This window comes from Castanea sativa, chromosome 6 (assembly GCF_040712315.1).
Source record: "Castanea sativa cultivar Marrone di Chiusa Pesio chromosome 6, ASM4071231v1".
Lineage (NCBI taxonomy): Eukaryota > Viridiplantae > Streptophyta > Magnoliopsida > Fagales > Fagaceae > Castanea > Castanea sativa.
In genome coordinates this window covers 45,451,163-45,471,271 of record NC_134018.1, presented here as the reverse complement: position 1 = coordinate 45,471,271, position 20,109 = coordinate 45,451,163, and the positions used below count along the sequence as shown (strand labels likewise).

The following is a 20,109-nucleotide window of genomic DNA, read 5'->3' as shown; positions in this document are numbered from 1 at the left end:
ATGGGTGACCTACCAAAGGGAGAAATCTCTGCATCATCTATTCATACTAGCATTCTCCAAGAAGTTATTGGCAGGTTATTAATAAAAATGGGATTGATTTTGAATGACAATTTAGATTAAGACTTGTGAGTAATTTGTTTGTTTGTTTTTTTTTAATTTTTTTATTTAAATTTGAAGATGGGTAGGTACTCCGTGCTTGGGCAGGTGGTTGATTGCATTAAAATACTATAACTTTAATAGTAAATTAGAGTGTATATTAAATTAGACCTGATAAATGTTGTTCGAATAGTATCATGTAAAGTGTACATTGTAGCCAAAATATTAGAACATTGTGGGAGAAAATGGCTAACATTTGTTATATATGTTACATTATACTATTCATGTAAACTAATAATTGTCCAAATGTTGTCATTTTAAGCTGAAATATAATGCGTATCCAAACAAACCAATATGCATTTCTAAGAGTTAGTGAAAAGTGATAAAATATACCTAACCAGCTATGCAATGGAATGCATTGTACAGTGATGTGGATTCTTTGCTATATAGCTACACGAAGAGCTTCAATGGGTTTGTGGCGAAGCTAACCAAGGAGGAGGAACAAAAATTAGCAGGTTGGTGAACTATAGTCTTCTAGAGATTGTTATCAATTATTTCTTGTTTTAGTTATCATGAAGCCATATATGAACTTGAACGAAATTTTGGATTTTAGGCATGGAGGGAATAGTCTCTGTATTCCCTAACGAAAAGAAACTACTCCACACAACAAGGTCATGGGACTTCATGGGCTTCCCCAAGACTGTCAAAAGAAAAACTTTTGAAAGCGAGGTTATCATCAAAATGATTGACATAGGGATTTGGCTAGAGTCCGAGAGTTTCAATAATGAAGGATTTGGTCCACATCCAAAAAGATGGAAGGGCATTTGTCAAGAATCATCCCATTTCACTTACAACAAGTAAAACCTCTACATCATCAAGACATAAGCATGGATAAGTTACGTATTTGCTACTCAAATTCTAAAATAGTCCTTTTACAATTTTTTAAAATAGTCATTACCATCGTTGAATAGATGAAAAATATTGATGCATCAAACAAAAATCATAAAACTAAAGTCACTTTGATAATGTAGAACCTATGGCATAGCTAGGAATTCTTTGCTACGCACATTAGAATTTTCAATACTATCCGATGATGGCAAAGACTTTTTGGAACAATTTTGAAAGTCTAGAAATTAAAGTATAACATCTTGAAGTAGACAATTTTAAATCTACGATTAAAAAAGTTGACAACCAAATATGCAATTTAACCTATAAACATGCATGCATGCACACATGCCAAAACACTTATAAATGTAACTTTAATACCTTACAGTAAAATTATCGGAGCTCGATACTATCATAGTGGAAGAAAATTAGGTGCAAGTGAGTTTGCTTCACCAAGAGACTCTGAAGGCCATGGTTCCCATACTGCATCAATAGCAGCGGGGAATGTAGTTAGTGGGGCAAGCCTTTTAGGCCTTGGGACGGGGACAACCCGAGGAGGAGTTCCCTCTGCTCGCATTGCTGTTTACAAGATATGTTGGTCTGATGGGTGTTTTGCTGCTGACATTCTTGCAACATTTGATGATGCAATTAACGATGGAGTAGATATAATCTCTCTTTCAGTTGGAGGGTTTAGTCCTCTAGATTACTTTAAGGACTCAATTGCTATAGGAGCCTTCCATGCAATGAGGAATGGTATACTCACATCTACTTTTGTTGGCAATTCTGGTCCTTCTCTTGCAACAATCACGAATTTTTCACCTTGGTCATTGTCAATGGCTGCTAGCACCATAGATAGAAAGTTTGTGGCCAAGGTGAAGCTGGGTAACGGTGAGCTTTATGAGGTAAGTTGGTTTGCCTTTCTCTCTATGTTACTATGTACAATAATGTTTAATGATGTCTTCTCTATTCAAAATTAAAGGGCTGGCTAATAAAATTTTTCATACTAACATTGACATTTATGGCCTGTTTGGGAGTTTAGAGAGGGAGGAGAGTAGAGGGGAGTAGTGGGGAGGAGAGTAGAGGAGAATGATTACCCTCCACCTTGTTTGGATGTTTTTATAATTAGTAAGGGGGAATAGAGTAATTAGCCATTTCCCTTGTTTTTAACATTGTAATTTTATAAATATAATAAGGGTAAATTAGGTAATTTACTTTATCAATAATTTTATGTGCTCTACTCTCCCTCCAAATCTCTCCAATTTGGGGGAATTAAAAATGAGGGGGTTGGAGGTAGTTGAAACCCCTTCAAATCCCTCCAAACCCCTCCCCCTCCTTCCTTAAAAAACTCCCAAACAAAGTAATTGAATTACTCCCCTTCCCTCTACTCTACTCCCCCTCCTTTTTTAAACATCCAAACAGGCCATTAATCATAAACCTTTTTTGTATGCGAGGGCTCTCTATAAACACGTTTGAGCTACAGAACAAAAAATTTCCTATAATTTATGGCAGAGACGCCCCAAACACCAAAGAAGGTTTCAACCAGTCCCAATCCAGGTTATTAAAGATAGAATGCTTGATTTGAATGAATCTAAGATTTGCTTATGTGCTCTTTATCATAGGACATAGAATGGACAAAGTTTTCCTCCGAACTGAATTGGAGAAATCTCCTCTAACTCATTAATTGGTGATTTATGAGACCATTCATGTGTCTAAAATCAGATGATTCACTAAAAATTTTAAACAGATCACATTACTATTAGGTAGGTCATGACTAAAAATATATATGGATAATCTTTTGAGTTATCACATGGTAGTGGGTTACAAGGAACTTTCCTCCAAACTAATTCGAAAAAAAATTATGTCAACTTAGTACTTCCTTCTATATTATGTTTCCGATAGCTTAATTAGGTCGAAATAATATCAAGACTTAGGACAAAATAATATTAAGACTTACGTATGCATTATATTTAAGAGACTTATTGATAAAAAAAAAAAAATGTTATTGAAGATAATTTGGATCTGTCTGGCTTCACGTTTAGTTACCATAAAGCATTTTGTGCTAAAAAGCATTCTAAGTTGAAAACTTGGGTTTTTGGCAACCCACTAAAAAGGTTTATAAGGGGTCATTTGGTTTGCTGTGATGTGTCATTGATGTGATGCACATTACGATATATCAAGGTTTTTTTATTTATTTTATTTGTTATAATATTACCTTAATCTATAATTATACAATATATCACATCAGCTTCCTAAATAATGTAATGTTGTATTTTTGTATTGAAATTACATTAATGTAAGATTACAATAATGTAATATATTTGTGTAATATAACATTACGGTTCAGAACCAAACGTACCCTAAGTATTCTAAATGCTAAAAATTGCTTTAAGCAAGTTAAAGTTGAAATTTAGAGATTTTAAGGGGGAAAAACTATATTATGCATTTATTTTCCAAAAGCTGTAATACTAAAGCACTAGTTAAAACTCTATTCCCTACAGTAATGTGAAACAGGTATTGATTATTAATTGCAGATTATGCTTGATAGACTCCTTGGACAAGAAATTGGTGAAAGGAAAAATTGTTCTTTGTGATGAGATTACTGATGGAGAGGGGACATTGGGTGCTGGTGCAGTTGGTACTATAATGCAAGGTGTAGATTTTGGAGATGTTGCCTTCTCTTTCCCTTTACCTGCTTCCTGCTTGAGCTTGAAAGAAGGAAGCAAAGTAAAAAATTACTATGAGTCATCTAGGTATTTTATTAAACCACTACTGTGAGTTACTAATGAGAGTGCCTCACATGTCATATATCGAATATTGTTGCATACTACTCTGTTCTAGTAAGACACATTGTAGTAAATTAATTGCATCCGTTTGATGTTTTGTTAATTACTAATAGAATACCCAAGGCTACCATACAAAAGAGTATTGAGGAAAGGGATGAGTTGGCCCCATTTGTAGTATCATTTTCGTCAAGGGGGCCTAACCCAATCACAAGTGACATTCTCAGGGTAATTTAAGTAATTCTCTATTTTCTACATAATATACCTCCATTTTCTGAATTTTGACTGATATAATTTGTAGCTCAATGACGTTGTCTAGGTTTCCTTATGAGGACAACCGAGTTCAAATCCCTCCACTCTACTTCTAAGAATATAAAATCACAAGCAGGTCTAGTCCTAGAAGCCATTTTATAGTAAAGAAGAAAGAAACTAGGTTGGCTTTGTCAAGTTAGTCTTTACTATTTAGTGAATTTAAAACTTTGTGATTAAAGAAGTAAATTAAACAAACTTTCTTCTCTTTAAAACCCCCCAAAGTTGACATTTGGAACATGTACCAATGTGATTAGAACCTAGTTTCATATATAACTGTCCTCTTATGCTGTTTGTAGCTTATCCCATGAGTGTCAACACGAACATAGATGCAGAGTTTGCCTACGGGGCAAGTCATATCAATCCTATAGGGCCATTAATCCCAGTTTAGTATATGATGCGGAAGAGGTTGATTATGTAAATTTCCTGTGTGGGCAAGGCTATAGCAGCAAGTCTTTAAGACTTGTCACAGGAGATAATAGTAGCTGCTCTCAAGCCACTAAGATATCTGCTTGGAATCTAAACCATCCTTCCTTTACATTATCTTCAAGGCCAAAATCTGTGATCACCCGCTTTTTCACCAGGACCGTGACAAATGTTAAGTCGCCAGTATCCACATACAAGGCCATTGTGAATGCTCCAACGGGACTAAAAATTGAAGTGATACCAAATGTACTTTCATTTGAGTCTTTTGGGCAAAAGTAAGTCTTTTGGGTGAAGGTCACAACAAAGATGGATCGTGATATAATCTCTGGCTCCTTCATTTGGTATGATGGCGTGCATCAAGTGAGAAGCTCTATTGTTGCTTATGTTTCCTCTTAGAGTTTTTCATTCATGCGTTCTTTTTTTTTTTTTTTTTTTTTTTTGTGGAGAGATATGCCTTCTTATATTGATTCTTCACTGTATAATGGAAGTGCTTAATTCTGATGGATGCAATAAGCAAATTAATAAATATGGTGATTTATTGTGTTAAGGCAATAATACTTGCACATAAGCGCGGCTCTTGCTGTTATATCTTCACTTAATTCTTTGTTCAAGATCGAGAGAAAAATGCTGCATGGTTAAACTTCGATTTTTTTTTAAACCATTGTAACTATGTATTTTCCAATAGATAAGACATGGCTGAATGTTTGTTTTTGATTTAACTCTCACGGTCAAAACAATTAAACAAAGTTGAATGGGAATAGTAAATAATGTTACACATTTAAACTTGAAAGAGGTTATCACACAAAACGCTTAGCGGTTATACCATAAACGCCCTTATTTTAGTGACAATATCATTTGTTGAGTTAAATGGGTAATAAGTCCTTTCAATTTCTGTTGACCGTCCATTTCCCTTTTTATGCAGCATTATGCTGTTGTTGTCTAAATAAATAGTGTTAGGTTCTAGACCTTTAGGTTTAAATGTATTAGAACATTAATTTGTAATGTTGGCAAACCATGATCAAAACGTTTTTTAGTCTTGTTTAGACTACTCAAAGTATGTGTCTTGTATGTAAAGTTGGAATCGAGTTGCTACAGAATTTATTGTGCAATTCTGCCTGGCTCCATCGATTGAGAATTAAACTCGACCAATCGAAAGTCGTGCAAATTGTTTTTCTGCAGATTTTTCCAACTCAGCCCAAGCCCGTTTTGTGTATAGGGTTTTATGTTTTGTCCTAGGTATAAAAGAGAAGACCTTAGCCACGTTTTTAGAAGTTGTTGATGCTGTCTGTGTGAATCTTCTGTGAGATCTAGAGGTGTTTGTCTTCACACATACTTAGGGTTATCAAGGATCAAGACGATGTCAAGAACTTGATGATCATTCGGTTGCTACATTAAGAGCTTAAAGTTATACAAGCGGAAGTGTTTATGCTTGCTGGGAATCCAAGAAGGAAGTAGTCCGTGGACTCGGAGCTGTCACGTGGTCGTGGTAGTAAGTTTCGAGGTAGCAATAGGATATTAGTGGCCTAAGTCGCTATTGTGTAAACTTCAATTTCTTCATAGTAGATTCAGTTTTACCTTAAGGATAGCTAGGTTAAATCCTCCCCAGGTTTTTACCCGTTTAGTTTTCCTAGGTCATCATATCGTTGTGTTCTTTATATTTTCACTGCTTTGCATGATATGATATATTTGTGTTAATCTAGATTTGCATAATTTACCTAAGTTAATAACTTGGCTAAATAACTAGGTTAATCTGGTTATTTTAAGAGGTCTAAAAACGTACAAATAGTGTTATCGTTTCTCCTCTTTTTTTTTCTTTCTTTTTTTTCTTCTTCTTTGGATGTGTTGTTTTTAACTTTTGATAGATAGGATATAATTTCAACTTATAGTGTCCACTTCATAATAATTGTTATTATTATCAACAAGTAAAGAAACAAATCGATTTTTATTTTAAGCACTAAGTAGGACTTGAATCTCAAATATTTTTTCCAATAACAAAAATTTTTACTAGTTGAACTAACTAAAACCAAAATATTGTTTTTAACTTTAATTTTGGAGCAAACTAAATGCATGTCATAATACCTTTAAAAAAGATCATTTAAGGAAATGGTTAGTTTCAAAAGGCTAGTTTTGAAGTTCAAAAGTGTAACGTATAACACAAAACCAACTTATCAAATACCTGCAGAAACGTGTGAATAAATCTGTATACTTGAAACGCCAACTTAAAGATTGCTATCAACAACAAGCAAGGTTGCCCACATTGTGAGCCGATTAACAGGTTGGGTTGGGACTTGGATCTCTCCACTATAAATAGAAAAGCAGAAGGGCAAGAAGTACATATTCTAACATAACTATATTCTTGTTCTAAGTGCCACTTTAACCCCAAAATAATTTTTGAAAAAAAAAAAAAAGACTCATACAATGGGGGGCTCTCTTCGTTGCCTATTCTTGATAATGTTAGTCTTCTTCGCCAGTAATGCAAGTGCCAAGGGTGCTAGAAAGGTGAAAATTTTGTTACATTCCAAATTATTTACGAAAGAAATTAAGAACTTCCTTTTTTCCTTAGATATTGGGCTGTAATTACATAATTTATTTTTTTTACTTGTAGTCCTATATAGTGATGTTGGATTCGAAATTATGCACAAACAAACATGCAACAAATTCAGCAATCAATCGTGTGCTGAGGAAAGTTCTTGAGGGCAGGTGAATTTCACATCATTAACTTATTAGCTGAATGGCCCGAGGCTAATCAAGTGTTGAACTCTCTTTCTCTCTCTCTCATTGTTCTTCACACACACACATGTATTTCTTCTCTTATTCATTTATGTAGGATGATTTTTCGAGTGACATTATGAGTATTACAGATTTTGTTATATAAAATTATGTTATTACATTCAGGGTTGAAATCTCACTCTCCTTTTGTAATTTTGTTATTAATTTCATGAATGTTAACCACATTTTTTTGTCACCTTTATTTGCAAAAAAAATTGTAAAAAAATTAGAACTAGCTTTGTATTATCACTATGCATGCCTTTATAAAGTGTGTTTGTGTGTCTATATGTATAAAAAGGAAACTAAGCATGTTAAGGAATTCAATAAAGGGAGAGAGGGGGGTGTTTCCGTAAGAAAACCTGAGTAATGGTTTCAATGTAATATAGAATAAGTTCTAATTAATAATTTCAACAGGTTTTGAATTTTGAATTTTAATTTGTTTTCCTAATCACAAGATTATCATTTTTTACTTTTGAGTTTTGACGGAAATATGCTATCATCTAGACTAATTTTAGGATACAAAATTGAGAATCATTATTATTCTCTTTTGTTATACTTTTGTAGTTTGCTAAACGCCTATTAGCATTCAGCATAAGTCCCAATTTTCATAATTTATATACAATTAACCTAGTTTTCTTTTTTGCTGCATGATTTATTTAGTAAAAATAGTTAATACTACAAGTTATTTCCTTTTTCTTTTTCTTTTTCTCTCTGTTTTAATCCTTTCAATGGCCCCCTGATCTTGAATAGTAATTTGATTGGCATGTTGTAGTAGCACGTTAACTGAATCTTTGATTTACCGCTACTATCTCTCCTGCGGGTTTGCAGCCTCACTCACAAGTAAAGAGGTGAAAAAATTATCACGTAAGACTACTATAAACCCACCTCTCTCTCTCTCTCTCTCTTCTCTCTCTCTCTATATATATATAAATAAATGTTGTTTTCATTTTAATCCTTTAAATTTGAAATTTTCTTTTTGATCTAGCAAGTTTGATTATACTTTCAAAATGGTCTTTGTGTCAAAGTTTGTAGATAGTAGGACCAATTAAAAAAAAAAAAAAAAGAATCAAGGTTGGTGGATCAAATGAAAGATCTCAAATTTAAGGAACCAAAATAAAAACAGCCCAAAATTGTAATCTAGTATAAAGAGAAAGAGAGAGAGAGAGAGATTATAATCATTTTTTTATATGATATATACAATACTAAATTACTCTAATTTCAAAAAATGAACTACAGGTTTTCACGAGGTTGCATCAGTTGAGCCAGAGCAAATCTATCATATTGATGATAGCATTGTTAGGCCACATAGAGTCCATTATACTATTGATAGATCTAGATTGGAGACTAAGGCCCCACTTGCGAACAATGTCAATGATCACAAAATTAGAATATTGCCTTGATAACTTATTATTAAGTTTGGGAAAAAAAAAAACTCTGTATTACAATAAGATGTTAGATTTACATTTGAAACAAATTATAAAACTTGTGTATCAAGGAAAGAGCCTTATATCTGGGTGATTATATTGTGTCAAGTTTTTTCTGTGGGTACATCTTCAACAAGTGATTTCCACTAAAAATTGAAGTTGCAATTTTACCAAAAAGAAAAAATGAAAAAAAAAATGAAGTTGCACAAGTTTTATGCAGCCAAACTAACCTAACCTATATTGCATTTTGTTGATTCTATCTTGAACCAATTCTCTTCTAGATCTCCAAACATTTTGTACATAGAGAGGTTCTAATTAAGCTATAAAGCTTTTGACCAAAAAAAAAAAAAGTAACAAAATATGGAATTTGTAGGGGTTAAATCACAACATGGGGTGAGGGTATAACGTTAATAAATTATAATTGAGGCCTTAGGATCAGTCTAATGCCATTATGGGTCTTATAAACGGGCTAAGATGAGCTTAGCAAATAAAAAAGGCCCACTCTAGACTCTACCCAAGATAGCTCAAATGGGACCTGAAACGTATAACTGGGTCATGGAATTAAATGGGTTCAAACCCAAGTCAGGATCCGGGTTGAGGCAAGCCTTAATTGGGCCAGGTCCATATTGAGTATGTTTATTCACTTTATTGACATTCCTAGACAGAATAATATACAAGATTGGAATTAGATTGACAACTACGTTTAAATTTCCAGTTGTTAAAGCTCAATCTTCCCGCACTTCGTCATCATCTGTCATTGCCATCATCATCATATAATTATTATTTTCAAGTTGTTCATACTTCGTATTCTATTTAGGGCCATTTTCATGGTCACTGACTTTCATTGCATTTGTTTGATGGTGAAAACTTTTTATATATTTAAATATGAGTTAAAAAAAATTAAATATTATTTAAACTTCAGCTATTATCTTATTTTAGATGTAAAATTATTATTAATTAATAAGAACCACGTAAATTTTTTTTTTAAGAAAGTCTATAGACATAAAAATTTTGACAATTTTTCACACTTGTTGATGTGGTAGATTGATAATTATAAGTAAAAGAGTGATATTAATAGTGGACCTAAGTGAAAACTTGTAAAAGTTTGCCAACTTAATTATTGTGAAAAATGTTGTGAATTTTTTTGTGTATTACTCTTATTATTTTTCCTTTCGACATATTCAAAATATTTTTTACAACAAATCGTAGATGTTAAGTTGTTATTGGTTCTAATTTGAATCCACCATTGAAATTATTTTTTTGCCATTAATAACAACCTATAACAACTCGCAACTTAGGATTTGCTGTAAAAGTGTTATGAAAAATATTGCGAAAGTACCATTTCTCCATTTTTTTTCCTTGTTTTTCGTTTGAAAAAAATATTATTTTATTTATTAGTTAATATTTGGGCTTAATTAAATTAAAATTTGGGGTCTTTTTTCTACTTGGGGCCTTAGGTGACCGCATCAACTACTTATAAAGTGGAGCCAACACTATTTATGAGAAATATTAACCAATACCCTAAGACATTAGTATTTGAGCTATTTTTAGAAATATTTTATTAGAAAAATGATAAAATAATAAATATTGTTGACAGTGTTTTATATTTTTCATGAAAGTTGTGTAAACACTTTTCTATTATTATTTATTAACCATTGCCTTAAAAGAGCATATGTGACCTTATTAAGAAAAATAAAAATGCTATGATATTATATAGCTCCAGCTATTTGGTAGCGAATGAGTCGTTTTATTAAATTTAAATCAAAGAGTGAGGAACAAGGCAAATAAGTTAATCTAGGGAAACAAGTAAAACAAGAAGAGCTTTTTAATTTTTTAGTCTTAATTCTTCGCCCTTTAATCTTCAATTCTAGATCCAAGTGACCTGCCAGGAGTCGTAGGCGGAGCCAACAGAGGGGCAATTGCCCCCCAGACCCGCCAAAAAAAAGAAAGAAAAATATTTATTATATAACATTTGTCTCCTTCTCTGGTTATAAAATGATTTCTTTTTGTTATTTTCTTATATTTTAATATATTAAAAAAATTTCTATTTTACTTATAAATTTATAATCAATATACTATACTCATTGAATATGTCAAAGTTCTTTTTTTTTTTTTAAAGAAAGAAACATATTTTCTATTTTATCAAGGTTAAGGTCCAAAACCTGTAAAAATAAAACATTATTGTTATCTTTCAAAAAACAAAGTAATATTTTTAAAAATAGATAAAAAAAATTAATAGGACCTCATATTATTATGTAATTCTTTTCTTCTCAAAATACTACTTAGTGTCTGTCAAACTATTAAAAATATTTTCATTCATAAATATTTTATCAAGGTTAAGGTCCAATTCCTGTAAAAAGAATACTGTCACAAAAAAAAAAAAAAAAAAAAAAAAAAAAAAAAAAAAAAAAATGTAAAAAGAATAACAGCATTGTTATCTTCAAAAGTGATATTAAAAAGAAAAAAAGAAAAAAAAAAAGCCTAATAGGACCTCAAATTATTTACATAATTTTTTCTACTCAAAATAATATTTAGTGTATGTTAAGCTATTAAAAATTATTGCATTCATAAATGGAATTTTGATTTTGAAAACAGCTTATTCATAGAAAAAAAAAATACTTAGTATATAAATAAAATATTAAAAAAATCCTTAATAGATAAATAAAATATAGTAAATATGCTATCATTTTGTGGATCTTCTTATATTAAGATGTCACATAATATACACATGAATAATATTTTATAATTCGTATTCGCCTCAAATGCAGTTTATAGTCTACATATATGTAGTGCACAAATGCATATATGTGTACATAAATTGTCTTCTTTACTGTGTCACTTTTAGGAGTTTTGTAATTTACTCTCATTATCCTTCTATATTGAATTAACATTAATAATATATGAAATTGGAGATCATCAATTAGGAGTAAATTGATTATATCACACAACTTGTTTGTCTCATCTCATATTATTTCTATCTTATTTCTCAAATTTTTAAAGAATTTGTTAGATCCCTTTGTACATCCAATTTATATCATTTATATGTTTTAAGAGATTAAGTTGCATGAGATAATTATCACTCTCCCTCCATACAAGTATACAACCACATATCATGTTGAAAAGAAATTTTGATAAGAGCTTTGGTCGGATAATATTGGGCTCAATTCAAATGAGAAATTATTTTTCTCTTAATTTTTTTTCCTTGATCAAACTGAAGAAAGTTTCAATTTACTCTTCATTTGTTAGATCTTCCTCTCATTTTCTACTCTATGATCAAACGTAGGTCTTTCTTTCGATCGGTGCCTAAGTCTTTCCATGACTTAGAAAAAAATCTCCTTTCCCTTGACTGAAAAAGGATCAGATTCTTGTTCTTTTCGCGTTTTTGGCTAGTCCAAACATGAAATAAAATAGTCCAGTCTATGTCCCCAGATCCAGTAATCATCACAATATAAAAACAAAACTTTTGAGATGTAGGGTCTGTTTTGAGATTCTCTTATTTTGCTGAAATTGAATTTTTTGTTGTTGAAAATACTGTTGATAAAGATAAAAATTAGTTGAAATAGTATAGTAAGACCCATGAACAATACAAACAAGTCACACAATTTGTTTGTCTCATCTCATATTATTTCTATCTTATTTCTTGAATTTTTAAAGAATTTGTTAGATCCCTTTGTACATCCAATTTATATCATTTATATGTTGTAAGAGATTAAGAGGGCGTTTGGATAGCACAGTTGCGTCCACGTCTGACCGTTTTTTTTTTAGAGTCCGTTTGGATAGAACTGATTGCTGAAAACTGAAAACTGAAAACATTGTACAAAAATAATTTTTTAATGTGTGAATAATGTTGTGGGACCCATTTTTAATATTTTTTCTGAATAAAGTGCTTGTGGCTCCCATGAACAGTGCAGCTACAGTACATAAACAGTAAAATTGGTGTCTCGCAGTGAAATAACGTGCATGAACAGTACCAGTTACTGTTCATGCGCGTTGGAAAAAAAAAAAAAAAAGCTACAAAACGCATAATCTCAAAACGTGGCCACAATAAGCTGAATCCAAACTAAGCTTAAGTTGCATGAGATAATTATCACTCTCCCTCCATACAAATATACAACCACATATCATGTTGAAAAGAAATTTTGATAGGAGCTTTGGTCGGATAATATTGGGCACAATTCAAAAGAGAAATTATTTTTCTCTTAATTTTTTTTCCTTGATCAAACTGAAGAAAGTTTCAATTTACTCTTCATTTGTCAGATCTTCCTCTCATTTTCTACTCTATGATCAAACGTAGGTCTTTCTTTCGATCGGGGCCTAAGTCTTTCCATGACTTTAGAAGAAAAATCTCCTTTTCCCTTGCCTGAAAAAGGATCAGATTCTTGTTCTTTTCGCGTTTTTGGCGAGACCAAACATGAAATAAAATAGTCCAGTCTATGTACCCAGATCCAGTAATCATCACAGTATAAAAAAAAAAACTTTTGAGATGAAGGGTCTGTTTGAGATCTTTTTATTTTGCTAAAATTGAAATTTTTTTATTGAAAGTATTGTAAATAAAGATAAAAGTTAGTTGAAATAGTATAGTGAAACCCATAAATAATACAAAAAAATACAATAAAACTCATAAATAATAGCAAAAATAAATTAACAAAATTAATCACGTGGAAATCTTGAAAAGAAAATGACTTGATCTGTAGTCAAAATATTTTAATCATGCAGGACAGCTAGACTGAGACGCTAGTAGAAATTAATAATTACATGCGTGAACAAAGGAGCCAAAAATAATCTTAGTTATTCACACTTGGGATAATTAGAGAGCAAAAGTATACGTTTCATATTTTGTAGATTCCAGCAGTTAGCTCAACTGGTAAAATTTATTGTCGTTGAATAAGAGATGTGAGGTTCAATTCTTGCCAACGCCAAAAACCAATTGAGTGTCTAAGTACAATGATAAAGAGCAATTATTAAAAGCAGACGTCATACATTAAAACTTAAAAAAACAAACAAACAAAGATTATAAAATATTTAGTTGTATTCGAAATTGATAAAAGAAGTTTATAGGATATTGAATGAAGTTTATTAGATAGTTGATCAACACTATTTTTTTTTTTTTCAATTTTGACGATAAGTTTTTTGTGGACTCATCACTTAATTATTTTATTTTTCATTATTTAGAGCATCCACCACAGATATGCCAAATGTGCCAAATGCCAAATATTTGGCACATTTGGCACACCAAACACAAAAATAGAGCATTATCAAATGTGTTAAATGTGCCAAATTTTTGCAATATTGAACAGTATTGTTGCAATTTGCCATGGTACGGACGAAAATGGCAAAACGTGTTTATTATTTTTTTATTCGCCTCTGTCAGCTCCTCCCTGCCGCTTCTATTTCGTTCCTTCTCTGATCTTTCTTCTCTCTTCTCTCTCTCTCACACACACACACACACAACAATGGAAAACGAAGAAGAAGTACTCGCAACCTCAAACGAACCCCTAGACCCAAACCTCCACAAGAAGCACATCTCAATGATCAAGCGACTTGTCCACCACCACCGCCTCTTTCCTCTCCCACTTCTCTGACTCCAAGCGCTCCATTGACTCCCAACTCGTGCAGTCCTGACTCATCGACCCCACTCAACTCAAATCTCACCTCAACAGCATCTTCGCCTCTATTCCGATCCCGAATAGCTCGTCCCCGAGTCCTCCGACTTCTTGCCCTCCTATGAAGTCCGCTCCTCTCTCAAAACCATCTCTGATCTCAAATAAACCCTCGAGAATCTCAACTCCGAGCTCATTCCCAAGAAGAAATTCTCTTTCAAGAACAAAGCCTCCAAGCAAGACCGAGACCGATTAGTCTCCGATTCAAAACAAACCACGCCAAAAAACGTTGATTCGTTTTCAATTTCACTTGAGAAATTGAGTTTCCAAGTGAGAGATCCGCCTGGTTTGAGAAAAAAAAAAACGGTGAGACTTTGGTGAAGAATTTCAAAGGTTCGAAAATTGGAGAATTCATTGTTTCAGATCTCAATTCTTGCGAAGTGAGACTAAGGCTGAGTTTGGATACGGATGAAAAAGTTAGCGTCTGCGACTTCAGCGTTTTTTTTTTTTTTTTTTCCTTCTGCTGCACGCGTTTCATAGGGGACAAGGCTACTGTTCATGTTACTGTGCATGAACAGTAGCCGCATTTTGTTGACTTTCAGCACATTTGTGGGTCCCGTGTACTGTTCATGGGACCCACAAACTTCACTTTATAGATTTTTTTATTAAAAATGGGTCCCACGGTACTATTCACACATTTAAAAATTATTTTGCTACAATGTTTTCAGTTTTTAGTTTTCAGCAATAAGCTCTATCCAAACGGACCCTAATTGGTTCAATGAGAGCATTGTTTGTTCTGGGCCAATTTTACTATCATTTTGTGTGTGTGTGTGTGTGTGTTTGTGTTTGTGTTTGTGTTTTTTTTTTTTTTTTTTTTTTTTTTAAGGCGGCGTTGGTGAATGTGGGTTTGTGCCAGTGGTGGCTGGTTGGTGTTATTGCTGTTGGTGGCCGTTGTCGCGGCAATGATGGATGTGCCGTTGTTGTTGATGGTGATGATAGGGAGGAGATAATATATTATTTTAATGTATAGTAAATATTATTTTAATGTATAGAATTGAATGATAAAACATCTGATAAGTGTTGTAAAATGATGCGGTAAACTAATAAAGTAGACTTTTGGTGTGGTAAAATGATATTTTTTTGCAATATCTGCTACGAATGCTCATATGCTACTTTAACAAGTAACAAGTTGCGAACAGAATTGTAGAAAAAGTTACGTCCCTATATTTATTCTTAGGCATTACATCAGTAGAGAATATTAATTTATTTTAGGGAGCAATGCTCTCATAGCACTGAGTTACAGACCGAAGTGCCCCTAAATCCCTAATGGAATTTCATAAGCGACTAAGTTGGTTTATTAGTCAACTTACAGTTTACACACAAGTAACTCATTTTTAGATTTAAGGTTGTGTTTTTTCCAAGTACTAATACATATTGAAAATGGTTCATGAGCTTGAATTAAATATTTACAACTTCAAAAAAAAAAGAATAAAAATTACAACTTGAAAGATAAGTTAATGTTGTCAGTTTCAAATAAACCTTGAGATGTAAAAAGATATCAATCAACGGAAAGAAAACATGCAAAAGTAGCCAAAAAAATCCATAATTGGGCCTTCATTTTTCTTTATGTCCACATTCATCAGAGTGGGACCCTAAACAAAACTTGATGGATTGGAAACCTCTCTCTCTCTCTCTGGTCCACCCTCTAGAAACTTTTTTAAGAAGTTCTCTAGAAACTTACGAGAAAGGGTTACGCGTGGTGTGTCGGCTATTTTGCTTTGTATATCGAATTCCCACACCATTCAAAAAGAAAAAGCCATGCCTCCACAATTTTAGTATATATATAGAGCTCTTTTGTGACTAACTTCCTATGTGTATATAGAATTAATTAGTCCAAATTAGAAGTGGAAATGGCTATGCCCAAGTGTTTTTGGTTCTTTTTCTGGTTCTGTATGATCGTTGCCATGCTTCAACAGCCAAAAGAGTTAGAAGCCAGGCCATTGACATTGCAAAAAGGTAAGCAGAAGAACAACCATGCACCTAGTCAACATATAGAATAGCATATCATTATTAAGTCCTGTGGTCATAATGTGTTGTTTTCATTTAGATCTAGAGTTAATAGAGTTGATGATTGGCCATTTATTTTTTCTATTATAAGGGAATAACAAACTTGTGATTAAATTTACAGGGCGCTTAAATAATTTTGTTGCAACACTTGGGATTGAGTGCAAGTGTTGTGATGGAATAAAAGGTGAATGCAGGAGCACCTGGGACTCTTCTTGCCCCAAGCTTCAATGCCTTCCATGGAAGCATCAGTAATTAAAATGTATAAGGAATATACTTATTTCATGCCTGTTGTACTATATGTATTGTAATATCTTATATTCCTATGCTATATTATATATGTTGACTACTTGACTTTGCCTTCTTACTAATAAAAGGCGTTCTGTAATATATATGTACTCCGCATGGACCAATAGTTTTATCTTGAACACTTCGATAGGCACGGGTGGAAGAGCCAAAAGCATTTTTTTTTTTTTTTTTAGTTGAATGGAAGAGCAAAAAGCTCAATCAAGAAATTTCCAAGTACGACTAGCTTGTTAGTAGTCACCTATAGCTACGTTTAAGCTAAACAGATGGTGATACGTAGAATATGTTTGTACCAAGGGTCCAAGACTACTCCTTAGTCCTTACCAGCTAGCGAAAGCACCGTTGTGCTTCGTTTGTTTCAACAAAAAATAATTGTCGCATTTTCTAGAATTATACTATGGAAAACAAGAATTAACAAAAAAAAAAATATTTTGTTTTTATACTTGATGATAAACAAGACAAAATAGATAGAACACAGTTTCTGTTTTTAGGAAAAAAAAAAATCTGGTCATTGCTTTAGCCCTCTCCATTAATTCCATCCAAACTCGCGCTGACACCAATTTCACTGCTGCAAACACCATAGTTGTCGCCCTCACCACCGTCACCTCTGTAACCATTGTGCTTATTTGAAAGATTAATGATTTTTTTATGTGAATCAAATGACAATAATTTTTTTTTTTTGGGATAATTTTCGAAGTTACAATTAAATACAGAAAAAAAAAACTATTTTTTCTTTAAAAAATTTCTTATAAAAAGCATTTTCTCCAAAAAAAAAAAAACCTTTCTTTGGGTGCTAAAATGAACCAAGGGTTCATAACCAAAATTGTCTTATATAGGTATTTGGTGTAACTGGAATATATAATATTTATCTCATATGGAGGCAGCTATGAGATCCATCTCCATGCAAGAAGGATATTATATATACCCATTACACATAATAAAAATTCCTTACATAGGGATCGATCATGATCCACTAACAAAAGCATCTAGACCAATTTGGTGCGACTAATGGTATGGTCAACTCTTTTACCAATTCTAATATAGGACTTTTGGACAATTATTATACCAATAATTTCCAAGCGGCTGATGGATAAGTTACACTTCCTTTATTGAACTCTATACTTAGTATATATGAAATCATTAAATTAGAACTCCTCCCCCTCTAGATTTTCCAAAATTGGGGCAATTAAAAATAAAAGGGTTTGAACCGTCTCAAATCCTTCCCCCTTTCTTAAAAAAAAATAATAATAATAAGAGAACTTCCATGTCCCCCCCCCCCCCATCCAAACACATTGTTAGAGTGCAAATTAAGTAATATTAATTTTACTTGAAATAGAATAATCTTAATCTTACTTATAGTTCAAGTATTAGAACCATTGTTTGTTTATTATTAGTCTAAAAATTTTAGTCTATTATATAAGTAATGATATAAACACAAACTATTTTACAATATTTTTATAAAATGTTGATGTGGCCAACTTCGTATTGGTTTTCATTTAAGCCCATCATTAATATCACTTTTTTCATTTACTAATAATTACTCATCACATTTGTAAAAAAAATTGTAAAATAGTTTGTATCTCTAGCATTATTCCTATTATATATACCTTTCAATGGACTTGGTGCAACACATCGAGCTTAATATAGTAAACATGCAGTAATTAAGGACATTTCCCTCTTAAAGGATGCATTTAAAACTAAACCACGTTAATCTCTCTCTCTCTCTCTTCATTTTTTTTTCTAATAGGAAAATGTTAATAGATACTGTAAGTGCACAATTGCACCTGGACCCAAGAACAGTTATGGGCTCAGGCCCAATGAGCCTTAAACAATAAAAATTTGTAGAGAGTGGGCTTGAAACCCAGGTTAGAAGTGAGTGAAGATTAAATGACAAACTAAAGATTGCTAGTATTGGAAACAGCAAGGAGTAATATAAATAGGTCTCCTCGGACGTAAACCGAGAGCTGTTCTTATATTATCTCTCTCTCTTTGTCTTTTTTCTTTTTAGGTTACAACAAGTTCCTCCCTTTTTCTGTTCTAGGTTCTCTCTTAAATACTCTTCTTTTTAATACTTTATACACGTGTTGCCCCAACTCCTCCCTTAGCCTAGATATTTCTTTTCTTAGTGCCTTTGAACAGTAACTAGAAGTTTCCCTTCCACTGTTCAAGTGTCACCTCCCCATTAATGCGGCCAGGGTGGTAGGTGCAGGGTCTTTAATGGGGAGGTAGCAGCCTTTATCTTTGACATTTCTTCAACACCGGTGCTTCTGGGGCATTCTAGGGTTTCCCCCTTTAACCATTGGCCTTAACTGTGCCATCCCCTAACCTTTACTATGAAATCCCGAGTTCTTTGGTGCTCATCCGAGGGTAAATTCACCCTCGGCTGGGTCCTCGGATCCTCGACGCATGGGCCGACCCATAGTATTAACAACTTCTAAACCCAGGGTCAGGTCGGCCCTCCTTAACACGGCCCAAAAGGCCCATGTTCCCATCAGGATCCTTTTACCCCCCACAATAGCCCCTCAAAACTCTAATTTTCAACGTCCGAGGAGAAAAAATAGGGTTTTGATCAGACGAGAACCTGCTCTACACACTTTATAAGTGATGGCACGTGTGGAAATCGTTTCGCGTCCCAGAAGATGACACTTGGCGGTTTTATTTTCGAAAACGCGCGCATTTATTACTGTAAGTTACTCTTTGTCTCCCACGTTCAACGGTGAGATGGGCATCCAACGGTTCTCATTACTCCACGAAATTTTAGGCGGGACAGACATAATTTTGAGGCCGCCTTTTCGCACGTCGTGACGCTTCGGGAACCCGCGTCTCCATTTAATTCCTCAGGGGGTAATCCCATCAAGACATCAGCCATCATACCTTACTCTGCAGAAAACCGTGGAGATTTGCACATCTTCAACCTTGTAAGTTCTTGCTCCTATTCTTAACCTTTTCTCCTCGATATTTGTCCTCGGCTACCAATACAAACACTCTCCCTTTTAAAGTTTAGTCTATCGTCTCTCTGTAATGGGAAGATTCAAGTGTCTAGTTGATACCGCCGCTGGGATGGAAGGCTTTAGAGCCAAATACCATATTCCCAGCGACGTAGGGTTAGAATACTGCCCGGCAACAGCCGTGGCTGGTTCTAGGAAAGAGGGAGAGGTTATCATTCCTATGATAGCCTTCATAGAGGGTGGGATGACCCTACCAATGAAACCCGTAATGAGGGAGTATCTTCGCAACCACCGGTTGTGCCCCGACCAATGCCTTCCAAACGTTTTTAGGGTTCTAGGTAGTGTAGATGCTCTAAACGAGCAGATGGGTTTAAACCTCACATGGCACGATGTCGTGTTCCTATATGAGTCCCACAAACTCTCTAAGGTAGGTTATTACATGAAATCTCGGTCCAGTACCGTTAGGCTAATCTCCTGTCTGCCCAAATCAAACAAAGGCATG

General features: G+C 33.5%; 1 protein-coding gene, 1 long non-coding RNA gene and 1 pseudogene across 2 annotated transcripts; all 3 read left to right on the top strand.

Moving 5' to 3' along the window:
- LOC142640048 (cucumisin-like) lies at window positions 1–4,775 on the top strand. Its single transcript, XM_075814153.1, has 6 exons — window positions 1–74; window positions 547–611; window positions 710–953; window positions 1,370–1,883; window positions 3,493–3,731; window positions 4,370–4,775. The coding sequence occupies exons 1-6, from the start codon at window positions 1–3 to the stop codon at window positions 4,773–4,775; spliced, it is 1,542 nt and encodes a 513-aa protein (XP_075670268.1).
- Window positions 4,776–14,076: 9,301 nt separating this feature from the next.
- Window positions 14,077–15,319, top strand: LOC142640047 (tubulin-folding cofactor C-like; annotated as a pseudogene).
- Window positions 15,320–16,159: 840 nt separating this feature from the next.
- On the top strand, window positions 16,160–16,700 carry LOC142641674 (uncharacterized). Its single transcript, XR_012845437.1, has 2 exons — window positions 16,160–16,305; window positions 16,478–16,700. It is a non-coding gene; the product is annotated as an uncharacterized LOC142641674 (long non-coding RNA).
- Window positions 16,701–20,109: the final 3,409 nt, after the last annotated feature.

Coding starts and splice junctions, on each gene's coding strand:
- LOC142640048 (XM_075814153.1), top strand. CDS start 1: ATGGGTGACCTACCAAAGGGAGAAATCTCTGCATCATCTATTCATACT. Junction 75..546: donor CTCCAAGAAGTTATTGGCAG/GTTATTAATAAA, acceptor TTTGCTATATAG/CTACACGAAGAGCTTCAATG. Junction 1,884..3,492: donor GTAACGGTGAGCTTTATGAG/GTAAGTTGGTTT, acceptor AATGTGAAACAG/GTATTGATTATTAATTGCAG.